Raw genomic sequence first — 21,214 nt, forward strand, 5'->3', positions numbered from 1 at the left:
CCTTCTCATGAAGAATACAAAGTGGAGCTTATAGTTTTTGTTCTATTCTGGATATTGAATCCCTTTCAAATGCAAATAAAATTTCATGTGCGGACTGATTTAGTTCTCATAACTTCAGATTGCAAGAGCTATGATTACGATTGTTTGTCTCATCATGTGCAAGGTTTACCTTGTAGTTCAGACATTTGTCACTATGAAAATGCAGTCGTGTAGAAGCCTAACTTGAAGGATTCCAGTTTGCCTAGAAACACCTCCATCTTCTTCATAATTCATAAATTTCATTAACAAGTAATGAATTATTCCCTATCCTGTACAAATTCTGATTGTAATTTGCTTATAAATATAGTAGTGGGTGTAAATTTTTTTAATAGAAATTCTGCAAATGTTAAAACTGGCCAATACATTGCCAATTAAAAAAAAAACCCAACCAAAGAGTGCACTTAAATATTTAATAGAATTATCTTAAATTCTAAATTCTGAATACATAAATTATATGTATTTATGACATAATTATGTATAATCTCAGCAGTATATGTAGAAAGTCTACTACTTTTCTTCAAACAGTAAAGGACTGTTGCAGGTAGCATGAAAAGACATATCCAAAGATTATTTTTTTTCCCGCTTACTAATCAGGTATTCTAAAATAAATCTGGTTTAGAATCTACTGACTACAAGTATGGGGAGATAGAAAAGTAGAAAGAGTGAATGAGTCAAATTTTTAGGTTTTAGTGCTTTGTCAATGCAGAAGTGTGGGGGAAAAAAGGTATTGATACAGTTCTCATTGATCCTGTTTTCTTATGAGCATTGTAAATCGAAATCAATCTGAGACTGTAATTCACGTGCAACATCCTTTAACTCTAGATTTATTTGGAGGTCAAATAACTTGAGTTGAATGTGCTCTAGACTGCTCTGCAGTCGTGACGTGTTAGAAAGATAGCAATCCATCCCATATTCAGTAGAAATGGATCGCATATTTTTTTTTAATGTTCTTTAATTAACTACAAATTGGCAATGGGAAATGTTCAGAAGGACTTCTCCCTACAATTTAGCACCTGTTTATGTTTGTGACGCTGCAGTACACTGAGGGATTTTAAGTGAAACTGAGAATCATCCTTAATTTGTGTGCATCTATCTCAGTATATGACAAATTTTCTTAAAAGTTTTGTAATGTCTTTTCAGGAGTTTCCAGTATCACAGCAGAGCCAATTAACGCAGACAGTATTCTGATGAAATAGCATCATGCTGGATGTAGTGATAGCTTAGGACTCTCTACACCGTTATTTATTATTATTTATATAACTTCCTGTTACACAGAAGTCTTCTGTAATAAGGCTATTGTTCAACAAGTGATTCCTGTGGGCTTTATTTTGTTTTGTTTTGTTTTTCCACATATTAAATCTGTAGGTTGGGTTACTGGGAATACAAATGTTGTGGACAAATGATTCAGAAGAAGCTCTACATAATGCTAAAGAGGACAGAAAAATCATGCAAATAACCAACAGGAGATTTCTAGAGATTCTAAATATGTTGATTAGCCAGACAACGCTTGATCTTTCCAAGTATGACAGAGTGAAATATGAGACGCTTATTACCATTCATGTGCATCAGCGTGATATTTTTGATGATTTGGTAAGGTATAGATTTTGATTTCTGTTGTAATAATTTCTCTTAGATGGGCTAACTTCAGTTACACATACACACGTGTTTGTAAGACAGAGATTTCAATAATCTCATCACACTAAAACCAGTACATTTTTACTTAAACTAGAATAAAATCCATCAATTCTGCCATCTAAATATTTGCTCCAAATTTTTACACTTTTTTTAGATTTCAATTTTCCACTTCCTCCTACACAATAGTTTTGATAGACAAAAGAAGAAAAACTTTTTAGTGTGCCCTTTCTTTGAAAAACTGTAATATTGCTTTGACTTGCAGAACTAAAAGTCTGCTGAGGTTTTTGTAGCTTTATCATCATAGATAATTTCCTCATGACTTGTTACATCACAGTAGATGGCAGTAGGCACTAGAGTTACAACAATGATAGCAGCATTGATCCATATCTCCTAGTTTATTCTTTACTTCTCTTCTGCTTCTTTGGAGAGCAAGATACTGTGTTTCCTCTTCTGGTTCCTAATGAGAATATGTAGAAGACAGACAAGCAAAATACCCTGCTAAAATCAGCAGATAATGCCAGTCCCATACTTGAACTTTTTAGACTGTGCTAAATTGTTTATGTTTCTTTATTCTTTGAGGAATGCCTTCCCTCAACACTACCTCTCTCATATTTTTACTGCTGATGACACAAGATGATTAGATCCTACACCATTTGCTTTCCATGCCTCAGTCAGTTTCTTCCTTCATCATGCCCCTTGTTCCAATGTGTTTGGTGGAGTTAGCAATGTACTGTTTGTTAATTTAACTTGGAGGGTGAGCTGCACTACCAAAGCAATGTAAGATTTATTTGATTAACAAAAACAGATATTATGATGATCAGGTTAAGTGACGAGGATGCTTTTTAATACCAGTTCACTGTACATCTGAAAATATTATGAGATGCTTATATGTATTTCAGTTTCCTTATGTTGGAACTTCAACCTGAGTGATATTATTCATTATTCATTATTTTCATGTGGTTATCTGAGACAATAAACATGGATGCTCAATTCTAACATAAATGTTTATTTACTTTAAGGTAAAAATGCACATCACATCACCAACAGATTTTGAATGGTTAAAGCAGTCTAGATTCTACTTTAAAGAGGATTTTGATCACGTCATTGTATCCATTACAGATGTTGATTTTGTTTACCAAAATGAATTTCTGGGTTGCACTGATCGTCTGGTTATAACACCTCTTACAGACAGGTTAGAAAAACAATTATAAAAGATGAACACTTTTAAAATATGTAGTGCATATTTAACATATATCTTCAATCACTCAGGTACTTTCTGAATTATGTCCTGTGTGGGCTAGGTCATTCGTGAAAATCTCATACGTTTGCTTAATCATTCTCTTAGAAAAGGTAAAATAGACTGTCACTAATTTGTGCACTTAGTCATTCCTAGAAAAGTTTTATGACTGCTCAGTCTTAAAAAAGGTTATAGTAACAGAAATGAACAATTTTAAAGTTATGTAGTAATGTATAGTTTAGCAGTATTTCTATACTGAAAAAAAGATTAGGTCAAATATTTCAAATTCTGCAATAAAGGATTCTGTAAATATGACAATGTTTTTGAAAGTCTAAGACAACTAGTCAGTGTTTGCTGTCTTAATAATACTTGGAAAAAGTTTCAATTTGTCCATATGAATTTTGATGTTGATAAAGTCCCAGATGTATGCATTCACCTGCCATTCTTCTGCAGTCAAGCAAGGAAACAACCATTAATTTTGTTTCAAATTTAGTTTAATAGTAAGAATAATTTTTCATTTTTCCTCTTGGGAATTTCTTGGCTCCTTTCTAGTCAAAATGCTTCCTCCATTTATTCCTTTCTTGAGGTGTCACTTTTGACCAAACGAGAAAATAGAAGGTCAAAAGATAATTCACTTGCAAACAGATCCTCCCAAGAACCAGAAATCATTCACTTTGCTACCTATATGGAATATGTATGTATTACAGGTTTTTGAACACCTTTATTTCTCCAGAAGAGGTAAGACTGCTAATGGGTCATTAGGGAAGCTTCAGTACATTCTGCAGTGAGCTGTACTGCCCTCAACTATTTTTTTGATGCAAAATGTTAAATTCCACCCCAAAATTTGCCTTGACCCAAAATGAACTGCAGAATTGAAAAATTTTGGTCACTTTAAAATTTCTTATTGGTTAGAAAGCATAAAGGTCCGTGCAGTGCAAGTTTGGCATAATGTAATGATTCAAGCTAAACTGAATGAACTAGTTGTTAAACTCTGTTCATTTATAGATTTAAACCCAGAAATACTGCAGTTAGAAGTGTATTCAGTGTACGTTGAGTGATTTGAGAGTGAAGATACTCTATCATTTGTATAGAAACTTTGTAATTTAATTCCTTTTAGCGCTGCTCTACCATATCTTAGTCTGAATGAAAACCATAGCTAAGACCACATAACTAAAACAGTAGTCTACACATTTTAAGACTTAAAAAAAAGAAAAAGTCAAAACACTTTTTCTCTTAGATTTCTAAAAATCTTTTACTCATAATTGCAAAGGGGCCATACATTCTTATTCTTTCAGACTTGATTTAGACAAAGGTAGCTAACCTGATGAAATGTATACGTATTAAAATACTACAGAATATGATGAGGTGGCAGAATTCAACAGTAGCATCTGCTCTTTATAGCTGCTAAAAGAGTTAATTAAATTCCTTTACCTAGTGTGCATTAATTTTTTAGCTTGTATGATGTTCACAGTTCATAACAAAATAGATTAACAGCAGATAATTTTTTTTTGCTTTTAGAAGTAATGTTTAAATGCTGTATTTTGTGACCTTTGCTACTCTTAACTTCCCACACTCATGGAAATCAATGGAACTGCTTTATGAAGAAGTAATGTTTCAACCTAAGAGCTGTAGAATCTATTGATAACTCCTTTTTATGTCATATATACACATATATATCTTTCATATGACTTAATAAATTAATATGAATTAACATTTATAGGTGCTATATAACGTTAGCACAGGCTTTGGGAATGAACATGGGAGGAGCTCCAGCAGGGCCAGCTGGAACTGGTAAAACAGAAACAACGAAAGACATGGGAAAAGCTCTGGGAAAATACGTGGTAGTCTTTAACTGCTCTGATCAAATGGACTTCAGAGGTTTGGGTAGGATTTTCAAAGGTAAGTCTTCTTCACATAGGATTCCACAAGTGATTTAGCAGATACAGTTAGAGCAGGTTGCTCAGGACCTTATACATGTTGAGTTTTGAGAACCTCTAGGAATGGATGTTCCACAACATCTTTGGGCCCCTGTTCATGTTTGACTATCCTCATGGTGCCATATTTTATACTTCCATTGACTTGGAATACCCTACATTGAAACGTGTGTCCATTGTCTCCTTCTAGTGTATCTCTGAGAAGAGCCTGGCTCCAGTTTCTCAGTGCCTCCTATTAGATAGTTATGAACAACATTTGGCTTTCCCCTTAGCTTTCTCTTCTGGCTCAACAAATTGTGTTATTTCAGCCTCTTCCTCTATGTCATGTCCTTCAGCCAGTGACTATAATGGCAGCCATCTGCTAGACTCATGCAAGTATATTGATGTTTCTCTTCTACTGGTAAGCCCCAAACTGAATACAGTACTCCAGCTGCTATCTCGCAAGTGCAGAGAAGAGGCAAAAAGTAGTTTTCCTCAACCTGCTGGCTACACTCTTATGTCTAAAATGCATCTGGCTTCCTTTGCTAGAAGACCAGAATTCTGATTCATACTCAATTAGTTGTCAGGCAGGACACCAGGTCATTTTCTGCAAGACTGCTATGTAGCTAGTCAGCACTGAAACTATACTGTTGCATGGAGTTATTCTGTTCCAGATAAGGGACTTGGAACTTCATGATGTTTTTGTCAGCAGATTTTGCAGATTTATGGTATTGTATGTACTGAGAAGCAAGGGATGAAACTATTAATGTATATTTTTTTTTTAGCAAGCAAATTAAAGTGCCTGAAGGTATGGGGTTATGAACATACTGTCTGTTTGAATGTCGAGCTGTTAAAATAGTAAAAAAGTCTTTTCAGCACCTGACAGAATCCCTTTAAAGTGATTAAGCATTAACTGTGTAACAAAAACATACCCTGAATGGTTTGGATATTTTTTTCATTTTTAAATGGCTATCTTTCAGTTATGTGAAAGGAAACTACTGTCTACTGGTACTTTAATATAATTGGGAGAAAAAATGCTGTGACAAATTTTCTCATAAAATGTTGCTAACGGAGCAACAATTCTCTTGGCTACTACTAAATACAGTTACTTCTCCAAACTGAAAAAAGGCAACTATGAAATCAATCCTTTATAAAAATGTCATTGTTACTAATATAGTGCTTCTAGATATCTCTTTTGATTTCATTTTCTTTCTTTGTCTTCCCCTCTTTCCTGTGTAGGCAAGTTCACACAGAGCATTACTCACACTTTGCATGTTGTTGATATGCTGTATCATGAAAAACTTGTAGTTTAGTGTGGACTTACAATGATAGTGCTTATGCATAGAGATATGTGCTCTAAAATTAATATTTTATGCCTTGTGAGATTAAGAGTTTTATTGAATCCCCTAATTAGTGCAAAAATAATTTCAATTTTGAATTTGACCTTTATCACTTGTAATAGGCAAGTAAAAAGTAATTTAAAAGCATCGTGAAAACTGGAATAACCAAATCGAAATAAAAAAAAGTGGATTTTGTTGTTGTTGTAACATCTAGGGCTAGTCTTTTGTAGCTCCAAGTCACTTATTTTTAATTTTTTTTAGATTAACAGTACAGCTTTTTGCAAATAATTAAATTGCTGCTTTACGCTAAAGTCTGCATTCACAGAAAGATCTGGAAGAAAGATATACCAAAAGCTCTAACTTATCAAAATATTATTTTCCAATTTTGACTCACTTTTAAGTATTCTGTATAAATTAACTGTTAATTCAGATTGATATGGAAATAGTCACGTGAATGAAGGAATATAGGCCTTGGCCACAGGGCAATAAATTAATGTTGCTTGATTATTTGAAGGAAAAGTAATTAATTTAAATTCAACTATGCATGAAGAATAATATAATTATTTTTTCTGTGCCTGTTTTAGGTCTTGCACAGTCTGGATCTTGGGGATGTTTTGATGAATTCAACCGAATTGAGTTGCCTGTCTTGTCAGTAGCAGCACAACAAATCTTTATTATTTTAACAGCAAGAAAATTAAAAAAAAAACAGTTCATTTTTTCTGATGGAGACTGTGTGGATTTAAATCCAGAATTTGGAATTTTCCTAACAATGGTAATAATTCAGAGAAGTGACAAATTATACTAAATAGAAGTTAATTTATATGGCAAGGTGAAAATAACTGATTTTTATTAATTAAGTGATACTGTTGCAATAGAATTATACTAAACTACTGGAACATAAATAATCTGATTATTCATGAGCTGCATGTCTTCATTTTTACTTTAAGATTACTCGAAAAGTTCAGAATTATGTCCTTTCGTTATTGTATTGCAATTCATTATATAAACTAAGAGTCTGGCCAAACTTCAAGAATTCTCTGTGCACACTGAGAGGACTGAAACACTAATATGCTTTAGTACCTTAGCTTGAAATGCTTCAACGGTATTAGTGAGAAAGATACTGTAGGAATAAAAAAACAAACAAACAAACCCCAAAACAAACAGCCCTGAACATTCACTTAAAGCAGGAGATACAGGAAAGATATTTTGCAAGGGCATATGTCTTCTCTAATGAATACTTTACAAGGATATAGAAAAATAATTCTTCAAGCTGATTTACAGAAGACAAGTATGATGATTCTGGAATAAACCACTCACCTTGCACTGTGGTGACAGCAGGTCTTTTCAAAATCTGTGCAAAAAATTATCAGATTCCTTTATTTGTTGATACGGTATGATTGTAAACTGGTAAATGCAATGCTGGATGTCTTCTTTTCGCTTTCTGTGGCAAAGAGGCCCCTTCCGCTCTGTGTGTCAAATCTGGAATCAGAGCAGGCATTAAGACAGAACTGTGCTTCTTATCTCTTGAAGTTCTTATTGGTGGTATTTGAGATACATTATTATCTTATAATGACTACTTGTGGAAAAACCTTGCAGTACATATACATCAAAGTTAGGTTCCACAAATGAATGGATAATCTGTACAAAAAAGATATGAAAGGCAGTGCGCTGGCCGTTAACAACCATTATCAAAGGGAGAAACACAAGTCCTGGATTTGGAATATTAACTTTCAGAGTTAGTGCTGTCTTGTTGCCTAGGGTTCCTGAGGCTTCATAGCGCTAATTCCTATAATATCACAGGCAGGGAATTTTGTAGTGTGTTTTGTAATGCCAAGGCACATGGCAATCCAAGATGATTTACATGAAATTAAAACCATCATCTGCATGTTCAAGTGAAGGATAACAACTGCAGAGGTCATAAATATCTTTTGACTACTTCTAATTTCTTCAACATCACCTATTTGATGTCAGAATTATTTGCCATATTTGTGGCAATTTTCTAGAAATCTTCTATTAGTCAAACTCTTGTTTTAATTTTGACTGCGTTATTTTTACTGTACTTTTGTACTTTAAGGCAAGCCTTTTAGGTGCAAGAAATAGAGAAAGGCATCCTCATATTATTGTTGTTATTATTATATTTTGGCTCTTGCTGGACACTGAATTTTTAATATGTTACAAAACCTACCACTTCTGCAAAATGGTGATGAAAACTTGATTTGCATTGGGAATACACTAGAAGACATTAACCAACTAGGTTGTATTCCATGACATTTTAAAATTCTGACTGCAGTCTTGTTAGGATAAAGAAATTCAGTTACTACTCTGACAATTATGAATAGGTTATTAAATTCATAGTTATGGATGAGTATTTTTCTTCACATTTTAACCATTAATATACAAGAGTTATAACTCTGAAGAAATCTAGGTATTTATACATAAATTTATTTTTATTGAACTTTTATTAAAAGGATGTTATTTTGACTTTTGTAAATAATGCATTGTGTTTTCTTACGCAGAATCCTGGTTATGCTGGACGTCAAGAACTACCAGAAAATCTCAAAATGCAGTTTAGAAGTGTTGCTATGATGGTTCCAGATAGACAGGTTACTGACTAAACTGAAGGAAAAAATTGTATTTTACTTTTCACCTATCTTCCAAAAAGCTAATGAAATTTCTAAAAAAAATGTATTTCAGATAATTATAAGAGTTAAGCTAGCAAGCTATGGATTTATTGATAATGTGGTCTTGTCTCAGAAATTCTTTGTTCTTTATAAACTTTGCGAGGAGCAGCTCACTAAGCAGGTAGTGTTTTGTATTCCCTTCATCTTTGTCTTCATATTTACACAATACCATCCCTTAGGTTTTTGGTTGTGCAGCTTGTTTTTTATGTTTTTTACAAAATATTGAAGTAGTTTAAACATAATTTGAACAAATATCTCTAAAATTTTGGAATAAATAACTATGATAATTTGTATATGTGTAGTCATGTCCAAACATTTATTTGTTAAGGAATGGTAACTTGCATTGTAATTGCATGAGAGTCTCTGCCTAAACATGAGAGCCGGTTAGAAATTAACCTGGTGATTTGGTTTTCCTGTAAGAATTATCTATGTCTTAAAAAGTAGTTGGAAATTGGAAACCACAGGAGGAATGTCTCAAGTTTGATTTAAGTTGCCCTTCTCCCCAAAGCACTGCTTTGATATGAAGTCTCAGCTTTAAGATGCCTTGTTTGGAAATTCCAATGGAATGGAACCATTATTTTTTTTAGAACCCTGCTATACAGTGCTGAAAAAAAAATTCCAATATAGCATTATAAATGTTGAAGACAAATTTAAATTGGAAATGAAAACCCTTACTTGCCCTCTCTTTCTTGAAAATAGCCTTACTATCCTCCACTAATTTTCGTAGAATAATTCCTAAGCGATAGCAACAATAAGCCTTTTCCCACTCTCTAGGTCCATTATGACTTTGGTCTGAGGAATGTCCTTTCAGTACTGAGGACTCTTGGAACTCAGAAGAAGGCCAGGCCAAATGAAAGTGAACTAAGTATTGTTATGAGAGGGCTAAGAGATATGAATCTTTCTAAGCTGGTAAGAATCCAGTTTAATATTTTAGTAATGTGTAGAGTCAATTCTACTAGATATTTCATGGAGTTTCATAACAGAATATAAAAAAAACCTCAAACATCCTTTTCTTTAAAAATGGCAACAGTAATCATTATCATTAAACAGCAGTGGGATTTTATTAGACTTGCAAACAGTGCTTAGGGTGCAAAGGTTTAAATAGGTTAATAATGGCTTAGTTGTATCATATTTTATATACTAACTTTTGTACAGACTAACTACTGTACTATATGTAAACTGCATAATTTGAGGATCTAATAAGTTAGACTTTTGAAGATTTCTTTCCAAGTAGGATGTTCTTTCCAATACATGCTGTAATGTTTTACATACCATTTTTAGAAGTTTATTCCAGTGTCTTCTCAGTGGGAAATTTCTTTTAATTTTAAATGTATTTCTCGCATGGCATATGTGTGACATTTTCAAAATGCTGTTTTTATAGTGAGCTGTATCTGGCTGTGTTTATGAATGTAAGCTTCTGTATTTAGAAAATACAACCCTACTCTTTATTATTTTAAAACAGAGATTACTTTTGGTTTGAGAGCGTTCTTTGATAACCATGCTTTATGCACTTACTTAACTTTTTTTTTTTTTTTCTTTCAGATAGATGAAGATGAGCCTTTGTTTCTCAGTCTTATCAGTGATCTCTTTCCGGGCTTACAGTTGGACAGTAGTACCTATGTTGAGCTTCAGGCAGCAGTGGCTAATCAGGTTGAAAAGGCAGGATTGATTAACCATCCACCATGGAATCTTAAACTTATTCAGGTAAAACTTTTTTTTCCAAAACATTTTAACAAACAGGAGTCAGAACACCATGTTAGTAGTTAAACTACTGTTTCACTAAAGGACCTGTGCTTCCAATATGGGAAAAAACAAGGATTGTGTGTACACCACACTAAGGAAGACCAATCCAAGGGACTTAAGTTTTTACTTCTTTAAATAATACAGAAAAAGAAAGAAAAAAAAAAACAACCCACAAACAAAGACCAAAACAAATAAAAAATACCCAAAGAAAATACACAAATTAAAAAAAACACCAACCAACAAAAAAACAAAAACCAAAAAACCAAAACCCAAACAAAACCAAACAAGAAAACAAACAAACAAAAAACCCCAACCCACAAAATCCCAAAAGAAAACCCAAACCTTAAAACATGCTGTTAACCCAGCCTTTTCCAGATATGGTGATGCACTTCCAAGTGCATCTAAGTTACCTGAATGAAGCAGCAAATTACCTACATGGTTCTCCAACATGAGTTTCTTAGGCTACAGACTGGGAGGTATTCTGAAGGTCAAAGCAATAAATAAAGAGTGAGAAGAAACACAGCCTTGGCACAACTCCTACTAAGTAGGAGGAAAGAGCTAGAAGAGCTTTATAAGGGCAAAGAGAAATGTAAGGGGTATGTATTTATGACTTAAATATGTTTTCTCTAATGAAGAGTCCTCATGATGGATTTGAGCAGACATATTTGTGAAGTATGGTTGGGTAATCATCCGTCTTACCTGTACTGAGTTGAAATAGTTAAAGTATAAGGATGTATAGAGCATACATGTCTTAGCATATGCTATGGCAAGCTTATGGAAACCTATAACAAGTCTAAGCATGCAAGTAAACATGCATGTAGGCACTATAAAATGAAAGAACAATAAAATAGTGTCAATAACAAGAATGGCACTGCCATACACTGGGAATTGTCTCTCTCAAGGATGTGTGTGATTGAAGATTTAAGCTATAAAGAGATTTTAAAGCTTTCTAGACTACAAGGATGTGAGCAAACCCACCTACTGTCAATTTGTAGTGTTCGAAGCTAGCATCTTTCTGAAGTGCATGGCCACCTGAATGCTGTGGGAAGACCAGACCTACATGGAATATGTATCCCTCTGTTACCTTCATGCAAGAGTTCTAGTAAAATTGAGTAAGAAAATACATAGAATCTAAATGAATGTGTAGCAGAAAGTTGTTACAATGTTGTTTGCATAAAACAAAAAAGTTGCCTACTTTTGACATGAGAAAAGCTTGGTTCTTGGCACTGAAGGAATAGCATAGAGCCTGTGGGCTGACAGCTTGCTAGGAGTGTAGTATATTTTGTTTAGTTTGTTGCAAGCTTTTTAGACCTAAGTGTGGTCTTATTGGAAAGTAAAAGAGATGAAATTGTTAAGGTGTTGCAAGAAATTGACTTCAGAATATTTGTAAGACATTATGTGTAGTAAACTAATGATTTAACTGTAATTTTGGATTATGGAAATTTTTGTTTAGTGACAGATGATCTTTGTGATGTGTTGTTGATTAAAGAATATGTAGTTATTTAACATGAAGAAAAAAAGGTGCCTGAATGGCCTTTTGGACCTTTACTCCCAATTAACATTTAAATGGGTGACAGTTGTATTTCTGACATGAAATCATGTTTGAAACTATCTTTGAATTGATTATTAAAGACAGTTAACTCATGTTCTGATTGATAAACTTTATGCCAACACACTTGCCTATACACAGCCTTCTTTAAGGAGCAAACTTAGCAAATGCAGCATCCTAACAAATAATGAGACAATCATTAAAAAATTACAAGCTGACAAACTAGAAAAGTAACTAGAGCATTGCTGCTCTTTTGTCTTATTGTTCTACTCTTTTATTTTGAGCACACCCTTGAATGAAGACAGGCTGAGAAAGCTGGAGCTGTTCAGCCTGGAGAAGAGAAGGCTGCATGGAAACCTCATAGCAGCCTTCCAGTATCTGAAGGGGGCCTATAAGGATGCTGGGGAGAAACTCTTCATTAGGGACTGTAGGGGTAGGACAAGGGGTAATGGGTTAAAACTTAAACAGGGGAAGTTCAGGTTAGATATAAGGAAGAAATTCTTTACTGTGAGGGTGTTGAGGTACTGGAATGGGTTGCCCAGGGAAGTTGTGAATGCTCCATCCCTGGCGGTGTTCAAGCCCAGGTTGGACAGAGCATTGGGTGACATGGTTTAGTGTGAGGTGTCCCTGCCCATGGCAGGGGGGTTGGAACTAGATGATCTTAAGGTCCTTTCCAACCCTAACTGTTCTATGATTCTATGATTGATGGTAATGATAATGATGTTTTTAAACATTATGACCTTGTTAGTTTCCCATGTTTTCTGATTCTTTATTTCTTCTGCGTACAGGCAATAAAGACTGTTTCTTGGAACACCGTGCTTTAAACAGTGACGCACTTTAGCTTATTAGCTGTATTATTCATTAAGATTGATCTTGTAGGTTTTATTAGTGAAATGGATTCTTTTTTAATTCCCTTAATCGATGAAATTGAATTTTGCTTTGTAAAATTTGTCAGCCAGAGAATTATGCTGACTTCTGATTTTCATATGACTTCTAATTTTCATATTTTACTTATCCCTACATTTTGAATAATAGTTAAACACTGTTAAAGGTGAAGACTAATAATCCTTGCCATTCCTAATGGCTGAAAACTGCATTTCTCTAGAAGCATATATTTGTAATTTTGCTGATTGTCAAGTTGAGAGTATAACTATAACAAGTGACATTTAAGGATATTTTACCTATGGAAATATGTTTTCCTTGAGCACAACATCAGGACAGAGGTTATCTGAAACTAAAGTCCTTGAAGTGCTAGGCTTGTTCATTGGCTGTGCAGTCTTAAATTAGAAACTACATCATTGCTTTTTATAAACTATATTAAAAGAACCTAGGCATCAATCAAGAAAGGCACACTGACTTTTATGCTTATTTCTGAAAATGTACAAACTTGTCTAGCTTAAAAAACAAAACTGCTATGTGATTTGTTGAATGCGAGCAAAAGAAACAGTGCATTAGAGTATTCCACAAAATACAACGTTCTGCCTTATGTTACTTCACAACAACTAAAATATCATGTCTCTGTCATCAAATCAGAGGTATATTTATGGCTTTGCTCAAACTCCACCTAATTTATGTAAGATTTTGTTCCACATTATGCAGGCTGGATCCATATTGTCCTTTACATATCTTCACAGTGATGGCCAGCAGAATTTTTGTGTGGGAGAAAATGCTTTTGACCATCTTGTTTAAAATTATGTTCACTATTTTATTCATGTTTCAGTATTTCTGATTGCCAAAATGCTTATAGGAGGATTGTTTGTACCTTAACAAATTTCACCATACATTGGGAATAAGAAGTTTGAAATTTTCAAGTTCATGGTTCACTTGATCTTAGTTTGGATTTGTTGTGCCTGTAGATCTTCCTTCTGGATTGATGCAGGCCTTTATTCAGCTTGCAGAGGAAGGAGCTAAATATGCTTCTCCTTGTAAGGTTGTGTCACTCAGGAGGCCTATCACTTTTATATTCCTTTCAGTTGCTGCTTGTGTAGGCAGACTCTGCCACTTCGATAGCAAGCCTAAAGCTAACATTGAAAGAAAAATAGAAAATGCACTAAAGAGCTTTCCTAAACCTAAACCCATCTACAGTCCTGGGGGATGTGTGGCCCCTATGTTTATTTCACATACTCAGCTATTTTAGTAGTCTGGCACTTAGTCATTCTTCTGCTGCACTAGTGTTTTGCTACTATTCATTTTTCCTTTTGAATAATATAGAAAATACTTTTTAAAATCTGGTAAAACTGTTTTCGATTGCTTTGAAAAATTTAGGCAAGACTTAGTTTTCTAAACTCTTTTGTAGCATATTTCCTTGGTGCTTAGAAGATTGAAATGTTATGTACTATTCCACAAAACACACAAAATCTCTAAACGCCTGCTGATTTCAATTCTGAGCATATAATTTGTGTGTCTCAACAAATTTATATCACTGACTGTTAAAAAGAAGCAAAAATCTTTCAAAAGCATATATTCCTTAATTTTTTTTTTTTTTTTTTTTTTTTTTTTTTTTTTTTTTTGGTGTGTGTTTTATAGTTGTATGAAACTTCTCTAGTACGTCATGGGTTGATGACACTTGGACCAAGTGGATCTGGAAAAACAATGGTCATAACTATATTAATGAAAGCATTGACAGAATGTGGCCAGCCTCATAGAGAAATGCGTATGAACCCCAAAGCTATAACGGCTCCTCAAATGTTTGGAAAACTAGATGCTGCAACTAATGATTGGACAGATGGAATCTTTTCTACATTGTGGAGGAGAACACTGAAAGCTAAAAAGGGTATGTAACCATTTTGTGTGTGGCATCATAAAAATACTTCCTGGATGCTTTGTTGGAAAAAGCATCTTGAATCTGCAAATGTGGTAATGTTCCCTCTTGGGGGAAACTATAGAGAACATAGATGAGTATACAGTTCACTTCTCAAGAAAAGACAGTTTAAAATGTTATTATTTCAGTAATATATCTGCATAAAAATAGTGCTGATTTCTTTGCTACTTCAGCTCTACTGTGCAGATGTGTTATTTGGAAATTTGATAAATTATAGATTAGATTTACTTGTACTAATTGTACTAGACTTAAAATCGTGTCTTTTGCATAGTTTTTCATCTGTTGATTACCCATATTTATATTTTAGTATTTTAGGATTGGAATACTGAAATTCCTGTTCACAGTGATTCATTTGTATTTGAAAAAAAAAGAAAAAACAAAAAAAAAAGAAAGGGAATTCTAGAAAACTTTCCTAGAAGGAGGTTCTTTTTAAAAGAAAGCTGAATTTTCTCAAATAAAAGGTCTGTACTTTCTTTATTGGAAAATTCCTATATTGAAGATAAAGAGAGAATTTTAAAATTTGATTGCCAAATTTTAAAATCTAAAATTTTATTTTAAACTATATTTATGTTTCAAAATAAAAGAAAAAAGTGAAACAAGAAGATCTTTAGAATTGGTGAGTGATAGTTTTCCTTAACTTCAATGGGATCTGTGAATGTTCAATGCTTTTTTTTAGTTACCCAAAGAACCCTTCTTTTAGCAACAAAATGCTAAATTTTCCATCCCCCTTGTGCCCCTTAAGAATGGTGGGGGAACGGGGGAGGAAGAGTTAGATTAGGTTGGTGTCACAAAAGTTTGGAAGGAAGAAGTTGTGTCTGGAGAAATAAAAGTAAGGACTATGTAGTTCAGGTTTTTGTGTTTGTTTCTCATCATCCGAGTCTATGTTAATTTGCAATAAATTAATTTTCCACAAGTCCAGTCTGTTTTGCCCATAACAGTAGTTAAGTGATCTCCCTGTTGTTACCTCAACCCACAAACATTTTTACCTTACTTTTTCCCTCTATCCTGTTGAGGATGGGGAGGGTGAGAGTGGCACAGTGTCTGTCTGGCATCCAGCCAAGGTAATCTCACCACAGTTACTGAACATAAAGATATACTTGTGCCCTCATTTGCTACTGATTGTTTCAAAAACAGTTCATTAACTAACTATGCCATTGTCCTGGGTTCAGCAGTAGCAGTCATTTTTTCTCCTTCTTAGTAGCTGGTGCAGTGCTGTGTTTTTGACTTTTGGCCTGGGAACAGTGCTGATAACACCAATGTTTTTAGTTACTGTTCAAATGTTTGGTCTGGCCAAGGACATTCTGAGCCTCATGCCCAGGATGTAACTGGGAGTTATCCAGAAGGGCTAATTCACTGCAGGGTTGGACTAGGTATGGTTGGTGCTCGGTTGGGCTGGGTGGGGGCAAGTTATCCGTCTGAGGTGTTGTATTCTCTTCCCTTGTTATTTCCTTTATCATTATTATCATTGGTGGTAGCAGTAGTGATTTGTGTTATACCTTAGTTACTAAAACTGTTCTTATCTCACTCTGTGGGAGTTGCATTCTTTTCATTCTCCTTCCCATCCCTCCAGGGACAGGTGGAGGGCAAGAAGCGGGGTGGGGAGTGAGACTGTGTGATTTATGGCTGACTGGGTTTAAACCACGACAGTTCTTTTTGGCGCCCAAAAACGTAAGAAGTTACACTTCTTATGGGGCACGAAAGGTTGAGATAACGACAGATCTGACCAAATTAATAGTCACTCGTCACAATGCTGATTTATTGGCTCTCAGAGTTGTTCTTGTTGATCTCACACCTTCAGAATGTTGTAACTTACTTAGAGCCGGTATTTGCTGTGTTAGTGTTTATCAAGTGTGGGGCTTGGGCTAAGGTTCTTGTCTCACTGTGCTTTATGGCAATGGCTTGTAATCCAGCAGCGGGCGGGGCCGTGGACTTGTACCTGGCCGTCCGGCTGCTCTTCACCGTCCTGGCCCTCACCCTACTCTCCATCTTCGTGAGGCTGCGGGGAGCTGAGGGGGAGCGGCCCCGGGAGCCGGCGGCTGCTGAAGCGGCCCGGGAGAGCGGCCCCGGGGCCCGAACGGCGGCGGGAGCGGGGCCGGAGGCCGCGAGGGGACGGCTGCCGGTGGAGGAGGTCGGGGCGGTCGAGGAGCGGAAGGAGGCGGCTGCCGAGCAGCGGGAGAAGGCGGCGGAGGAGCCGAGCCCCTCGGAGGAGCCGAGCCCCGCGACAGCCGAGAGTGTTCCCCGGCAGCCGCCTGCATGATGCAGGATGCAGGAGACCACGCAGCATTTCCCAGCAAGGCAGAGGAGGAAGAGCTGGACTCAGGAAAAGAGAAGCTGGCGGTGGGAGAGCCGGCAAGCACAGCGGCTACACCAGCCCCAGTGACAAGTACAGCAGCATCAACTGAGAGTTCTGAAGGTTTTGAATGGCCTTTGGGTATCCTTGGGACCTGCCTGCTGATTGTGATGGGGATCAGCATGTTGGCACACACACAGACTGTGTTTTACCCACAACCATTTTGTCTGATCTCAAAAGTTAAGCAGAGTCAGGTTTGGGTCTTGTCTGGGGTTAGACGACGATATAGGAGGACCAGGAGATTTTCCCCAAGGCTGGACAGTCATGAGTGGCAGGGTGTGTGGGATAGTATGGGTGAGTATCCAGTCCACTGGGCCCCTCCAGTGCTTTGGAAGCGTCGGAGATGGAAGGCAGCTGTATGGAGTCCCCAGCAACAAGCTGCAGAAACTGCTGAAGGGGACAGTGAATTATTTTGAGCCTGGTGGACCCATGCCACTTAAGGCCAACAGAGCAGAGATGCAACACAGAGATGGCCTCATGATCGAGGGGTGGACTTAGCAATGGACACTATTGCCCAGGTTATTCACGAGTGTGAACACTACACACAGCCTCTCCTGCTCTAAAAGACTGTTACAAGAGATGGAGCCCAACATCATGGACCGAATGGACTCAGCAGGTTTACAGGGATTGGTCCATGCACTAAGAAATGACCTCTTTGTCTGTGTGTGTAGGTGGATGTATATATATATATATATGTAAGAGCGATGGTATATTGAAAATGTGGGATCTGAGCATGACATGAATGGTGTGGAATAAGGGGTGGATACTGTCCTGGGTTCAGCAGTAGCAGTCACTTTTGTCCTTCTTGGTAGCTGGTGCAGTGCTGTGTTTTGATTTTCGGCCTGGGAACAGAGCTGATAACAAGAATGTTTTGGTTTGGCCAAGGACTTTGTGAGCCTCATGCTCTGCCAGGGAGGAGGGGAAGCCGGGAGGAAGGAGAGACAGGACACCTGACCCAAACTGACCAAAGAAGTATTCCATACCACAGCACATCATGCCCAGGATGTAACTGGGAGTTACCTGGAAGGGCTGGGGCACTGCGGGGTTGGACGAGGTATCAGTCGATGCTCGGTTGGGCGGGGTGGGGGCGAGTTATCGGTCGGCTGGTGCTGAGGTGATGTATTCTCTTCCCTTGTTATTTCCTTTATCATTATTATTATTGGTGGCAGCAGTAGTGATTTGCGTTATACCTTAGTTACTAAACTGTTCTTACCTCAACCTGTGGGAGTTGCATTCTTTTGATTCTCCTTCCCATCCCTCCGGGAGCAGGGGGAGGACAAGGGGGTATGTGTGTGTGTATGTGAGAGAGAGACTGCGTGATTTATGGCTGACTGGGTTTAAACCATGACAGCCATTTATACAGTAATGAACATCTCTGGACATATCAGAAATTACAGTAAATTAAATATATTTTTATGTATTACCCAAGTTCTAGACCATCTTTTGTAAATTTATTTTCTTGTTCTTTCAGTACAGAGATATGAACTATACCTCTTTTAATTATTTTTCCAGGTGAAAATGTGTTTCTGATTTTAGATGGTCCTGTAGATGCAGTCTGGATTGAGAATCTAAATTCGGTTTTGGATGATAACAAGACCCTGACTCTAGCAAATGGAGATCGAATTCCTATGTCTCCTACATGTAAACTGTTATTTGAGGTTCACAACATTGAGAATGCCTCTCCGGCAACAGTTTCTCGAATGGGTATGGTCTATCTCAGTTCTTCTGCTCTCAGCTGGAGACCAATATTGCAAGTAAGATTATAATTGCTGGCTACTCCTAACTGTACCATGTTATACATTTTATACAGAAAAAGTAATGTGGGTGTTTTACAGGCATGGCTGAAAAAACGTTCTTCTCAAGAAAATGAAGTTTTACAAAGTTTGTATGACAGAGTCTTTGAACCAGTGTATACATACATGAAACTAAACCTTAATCCAAAAATGGAGCTTCTGGAATGTAACTACATTATGCAGGTAAAGGAGATACTGTGTAAGCCTGTATGAGTTGACTGACTATAGTCAGCAGCCAGAAATAGCAAAGAGAACATTTGATAGCAATAAAATTTAATTTGAAAAGATTGTTTCCTGATAAAACCTCAAACTCAGTATTTGTTCGTCAGGCAATATAAGAGGAACTGTTACAGATGTGCAGAAGAAAGTTTTACTTCTCTTTATTGTTTCATATATAGGCTAGTCTTCTGTTCACTGGAATTTGCAGGCTTCAGAAAGTTCAGAAGCATATATTTAATAAGCTAGGGTCTCACTGAGGTTCTTTTAATACCAAGCAAATTGTGGTGGGAGTCAATCTAACCCTATGGGTAGTGTCAGCAGAGAGAATAATTCTAATTATCTTTTTATCCTCAAATGTAATAGCTGTGATTCTGTCAGCCGACTGTCAAGGTCAATGTGCCTGTCCCTTCCTATCAGTTGGAATTCTACCTTGAATGAAGTCCAATCTTTATCAGTGATTTCTTAATAATAGAATTATGTCTTTGGCAGATTTTGCAAGACTGTCAGTCCTACACTGCAGGTCTCCAGCTGATTTGTTTATGAGTCTGTTGTCATCTGCAGATTCTTAGTCTCCAGACTTTCCATTTGTACATGTAATCTCAGTTTTATATTGAATAAGAGGTTAGAAAAAAAAATGTTTTGGATAACACCTCAGTTTAATATTAAACTAGTCAATTTGCACCCAGTATCTCTTTACTGTTCATTAGGGATTTAGCTTCAGATTTTCAATAGCTTGAATATTTTGCTGCAAATTAATAGCCACAGTAAATGCTACAAAGTTCAGTGTGCAGTACTAAATGGAATTAAGACATCTATAGAATTGAAATACGCAGGCAAGAACTGTGTAACTTGCCAATTTATGATGATAAACAAGATGGATATGCTATACACAAATTTTTTTAGAAGGGTCATATTTTTTTCGTCTACATTTGCTATCTGTGAAACCTCTGGCTGAATTGATGTCTTCATGGAAAACTTTTCTTGGGACGTATAGATTTCTATGTTATTTCTGATGAGGGCTTGTTAGAAAGTGTGAGCAAATGAATATTCTACTCATACTGCTTGGTCTGGGAAGTGTTTACCTGATTTAACCTGTATTGAGTGTTTTTCTGTGAATGAGAATCACTAATAAGTTTCTGTCACAGGTGTGACAGAGTAAATACCCCTTAGTGGATCTCCATGCTGAGGTTTAACTAAAAACCAGTGAGACCAGAGCTTTTACTGTGCTTCATCATTTCACTAATTCAGTTCCTCACTTGCTTTCCTCCTCCACTGTTATTTTCACTTAGTCTTGATTTTTCTCTTCCCAGCACAGATTTCTTTCTCTGTGTGGGAAGGTAGGGTAAAAAGATGTGTTTGTTTCTGTGCTGTTCAGCTTCTTACAGTTGCCGGAATTGGGCATTACTTGATAAGGTTTCTTGGAATCATCTAGCGTTTGTCTACTTGCATCTCCCTGATCTCCAGGATCTTACCCCATTTTCAGGATCTTTCCTCTAACTAGGATCTTCACCTCCTTCTTTTAGGGGCCTTTTTTCTTTTTTCATAAGACCACTTCTTGCCAGAACCCTTCTTTTCCACACAGTCTCTTCTTTCCAGAACCTGTTTGTCATGGTTTAAGCCCAGCTGGTAACTCAGAACCACACAGCTGCACGCTCACTCTCCCCCTCCTTCCTCCCCTTGCTCCTGGAGGGATGGGGAGGAGAATCAAAAGAATGTAACTCCCATGGGTTGAGATAAGAACAGTCCAGTAACTAAGGTATAACAGAAAACCACTACTGCTACCACCAGTAATAATAATGATAAGGGAAATAACAAGGGAAGAGAATACAACTGCTCACCGATACCCAGCCCAACCCAAGCAGTGATCAAGCCCTTCTTGGTAACTGCCCCCCCA

The 21,214-nt window shown here is 36.5% G+C and overlaps 1 protein-coding gene across 5 annotated transcripts in view; it reads left to right on the forward strand.

Moving 5' to 3' along the window:
• DNAH8 (dynein axonemal heavy chain 8) overlaps positions 1-21,214 on the forward strand; it is a 140,391-nt gene that overhangs the window by 56,090 nt on the left and 63,087 nt on the right. For all 5 annotated transcript variants that reach the window (XM_062629681.1, XM_062629683.1, XM_062629684.1 and 2 more), the window contains 11 exons: positions 1,405-1,629; positions 2,694-2,866; positions 4,632-4,810; positions 6,749-6,936; positions 8,681-8,767; positions 8,859-8,966; positions 9,620-9,754; positions 10,388-10,549; positions 14,664-14,910; positions 18,821-19,062; positions 19,144-19,284. In XM_062629681.1, the coding sequence (XP_062485665.1) occupies positions 1,405-1,629; positions 2,694-2,866; positions 4,632-4,810; positions 6,749-6,936; positions 8,681-8,767; positions 8,859-8,966; positions 9,620-9,754; positions 10,388-10,549; positions 14,664-14,910; positions 18,821-19,062; positions 19,144-19,284 (1,887 nt within the window). The remainder of the gene's footprint in view (positions 1-1,404; positions 1,630-2,693; positions 2,867-4,631; positions 4,811-6,748; positions 6,937-8,680; positions 8,768-8,858; positions 8,967-9,619; positions 9,755-10,387; positions 10,550-14,663; positions 14,911-18,820; positions 19,063-19,143; positions 19,285-21,214) is intronic.

This window comes from Pezoporus occidentalis, unplaced genomic scaffold (genome assembly GCF_034315485.1).
Source record: "Pezoporus occidentalis ecotype Australia unplaced genomic scaffold, CSIRO_AGI_Poc_V1 ctg34, whole genome shotgun sequence".
In the NCBI taxonomy this organism is placed as follows: Eukaryota; Metazoa; Chordata; class Aves; order Psittaciformes; family Psittacidae; genus Pezoporus; species Pezoporus occidentalis.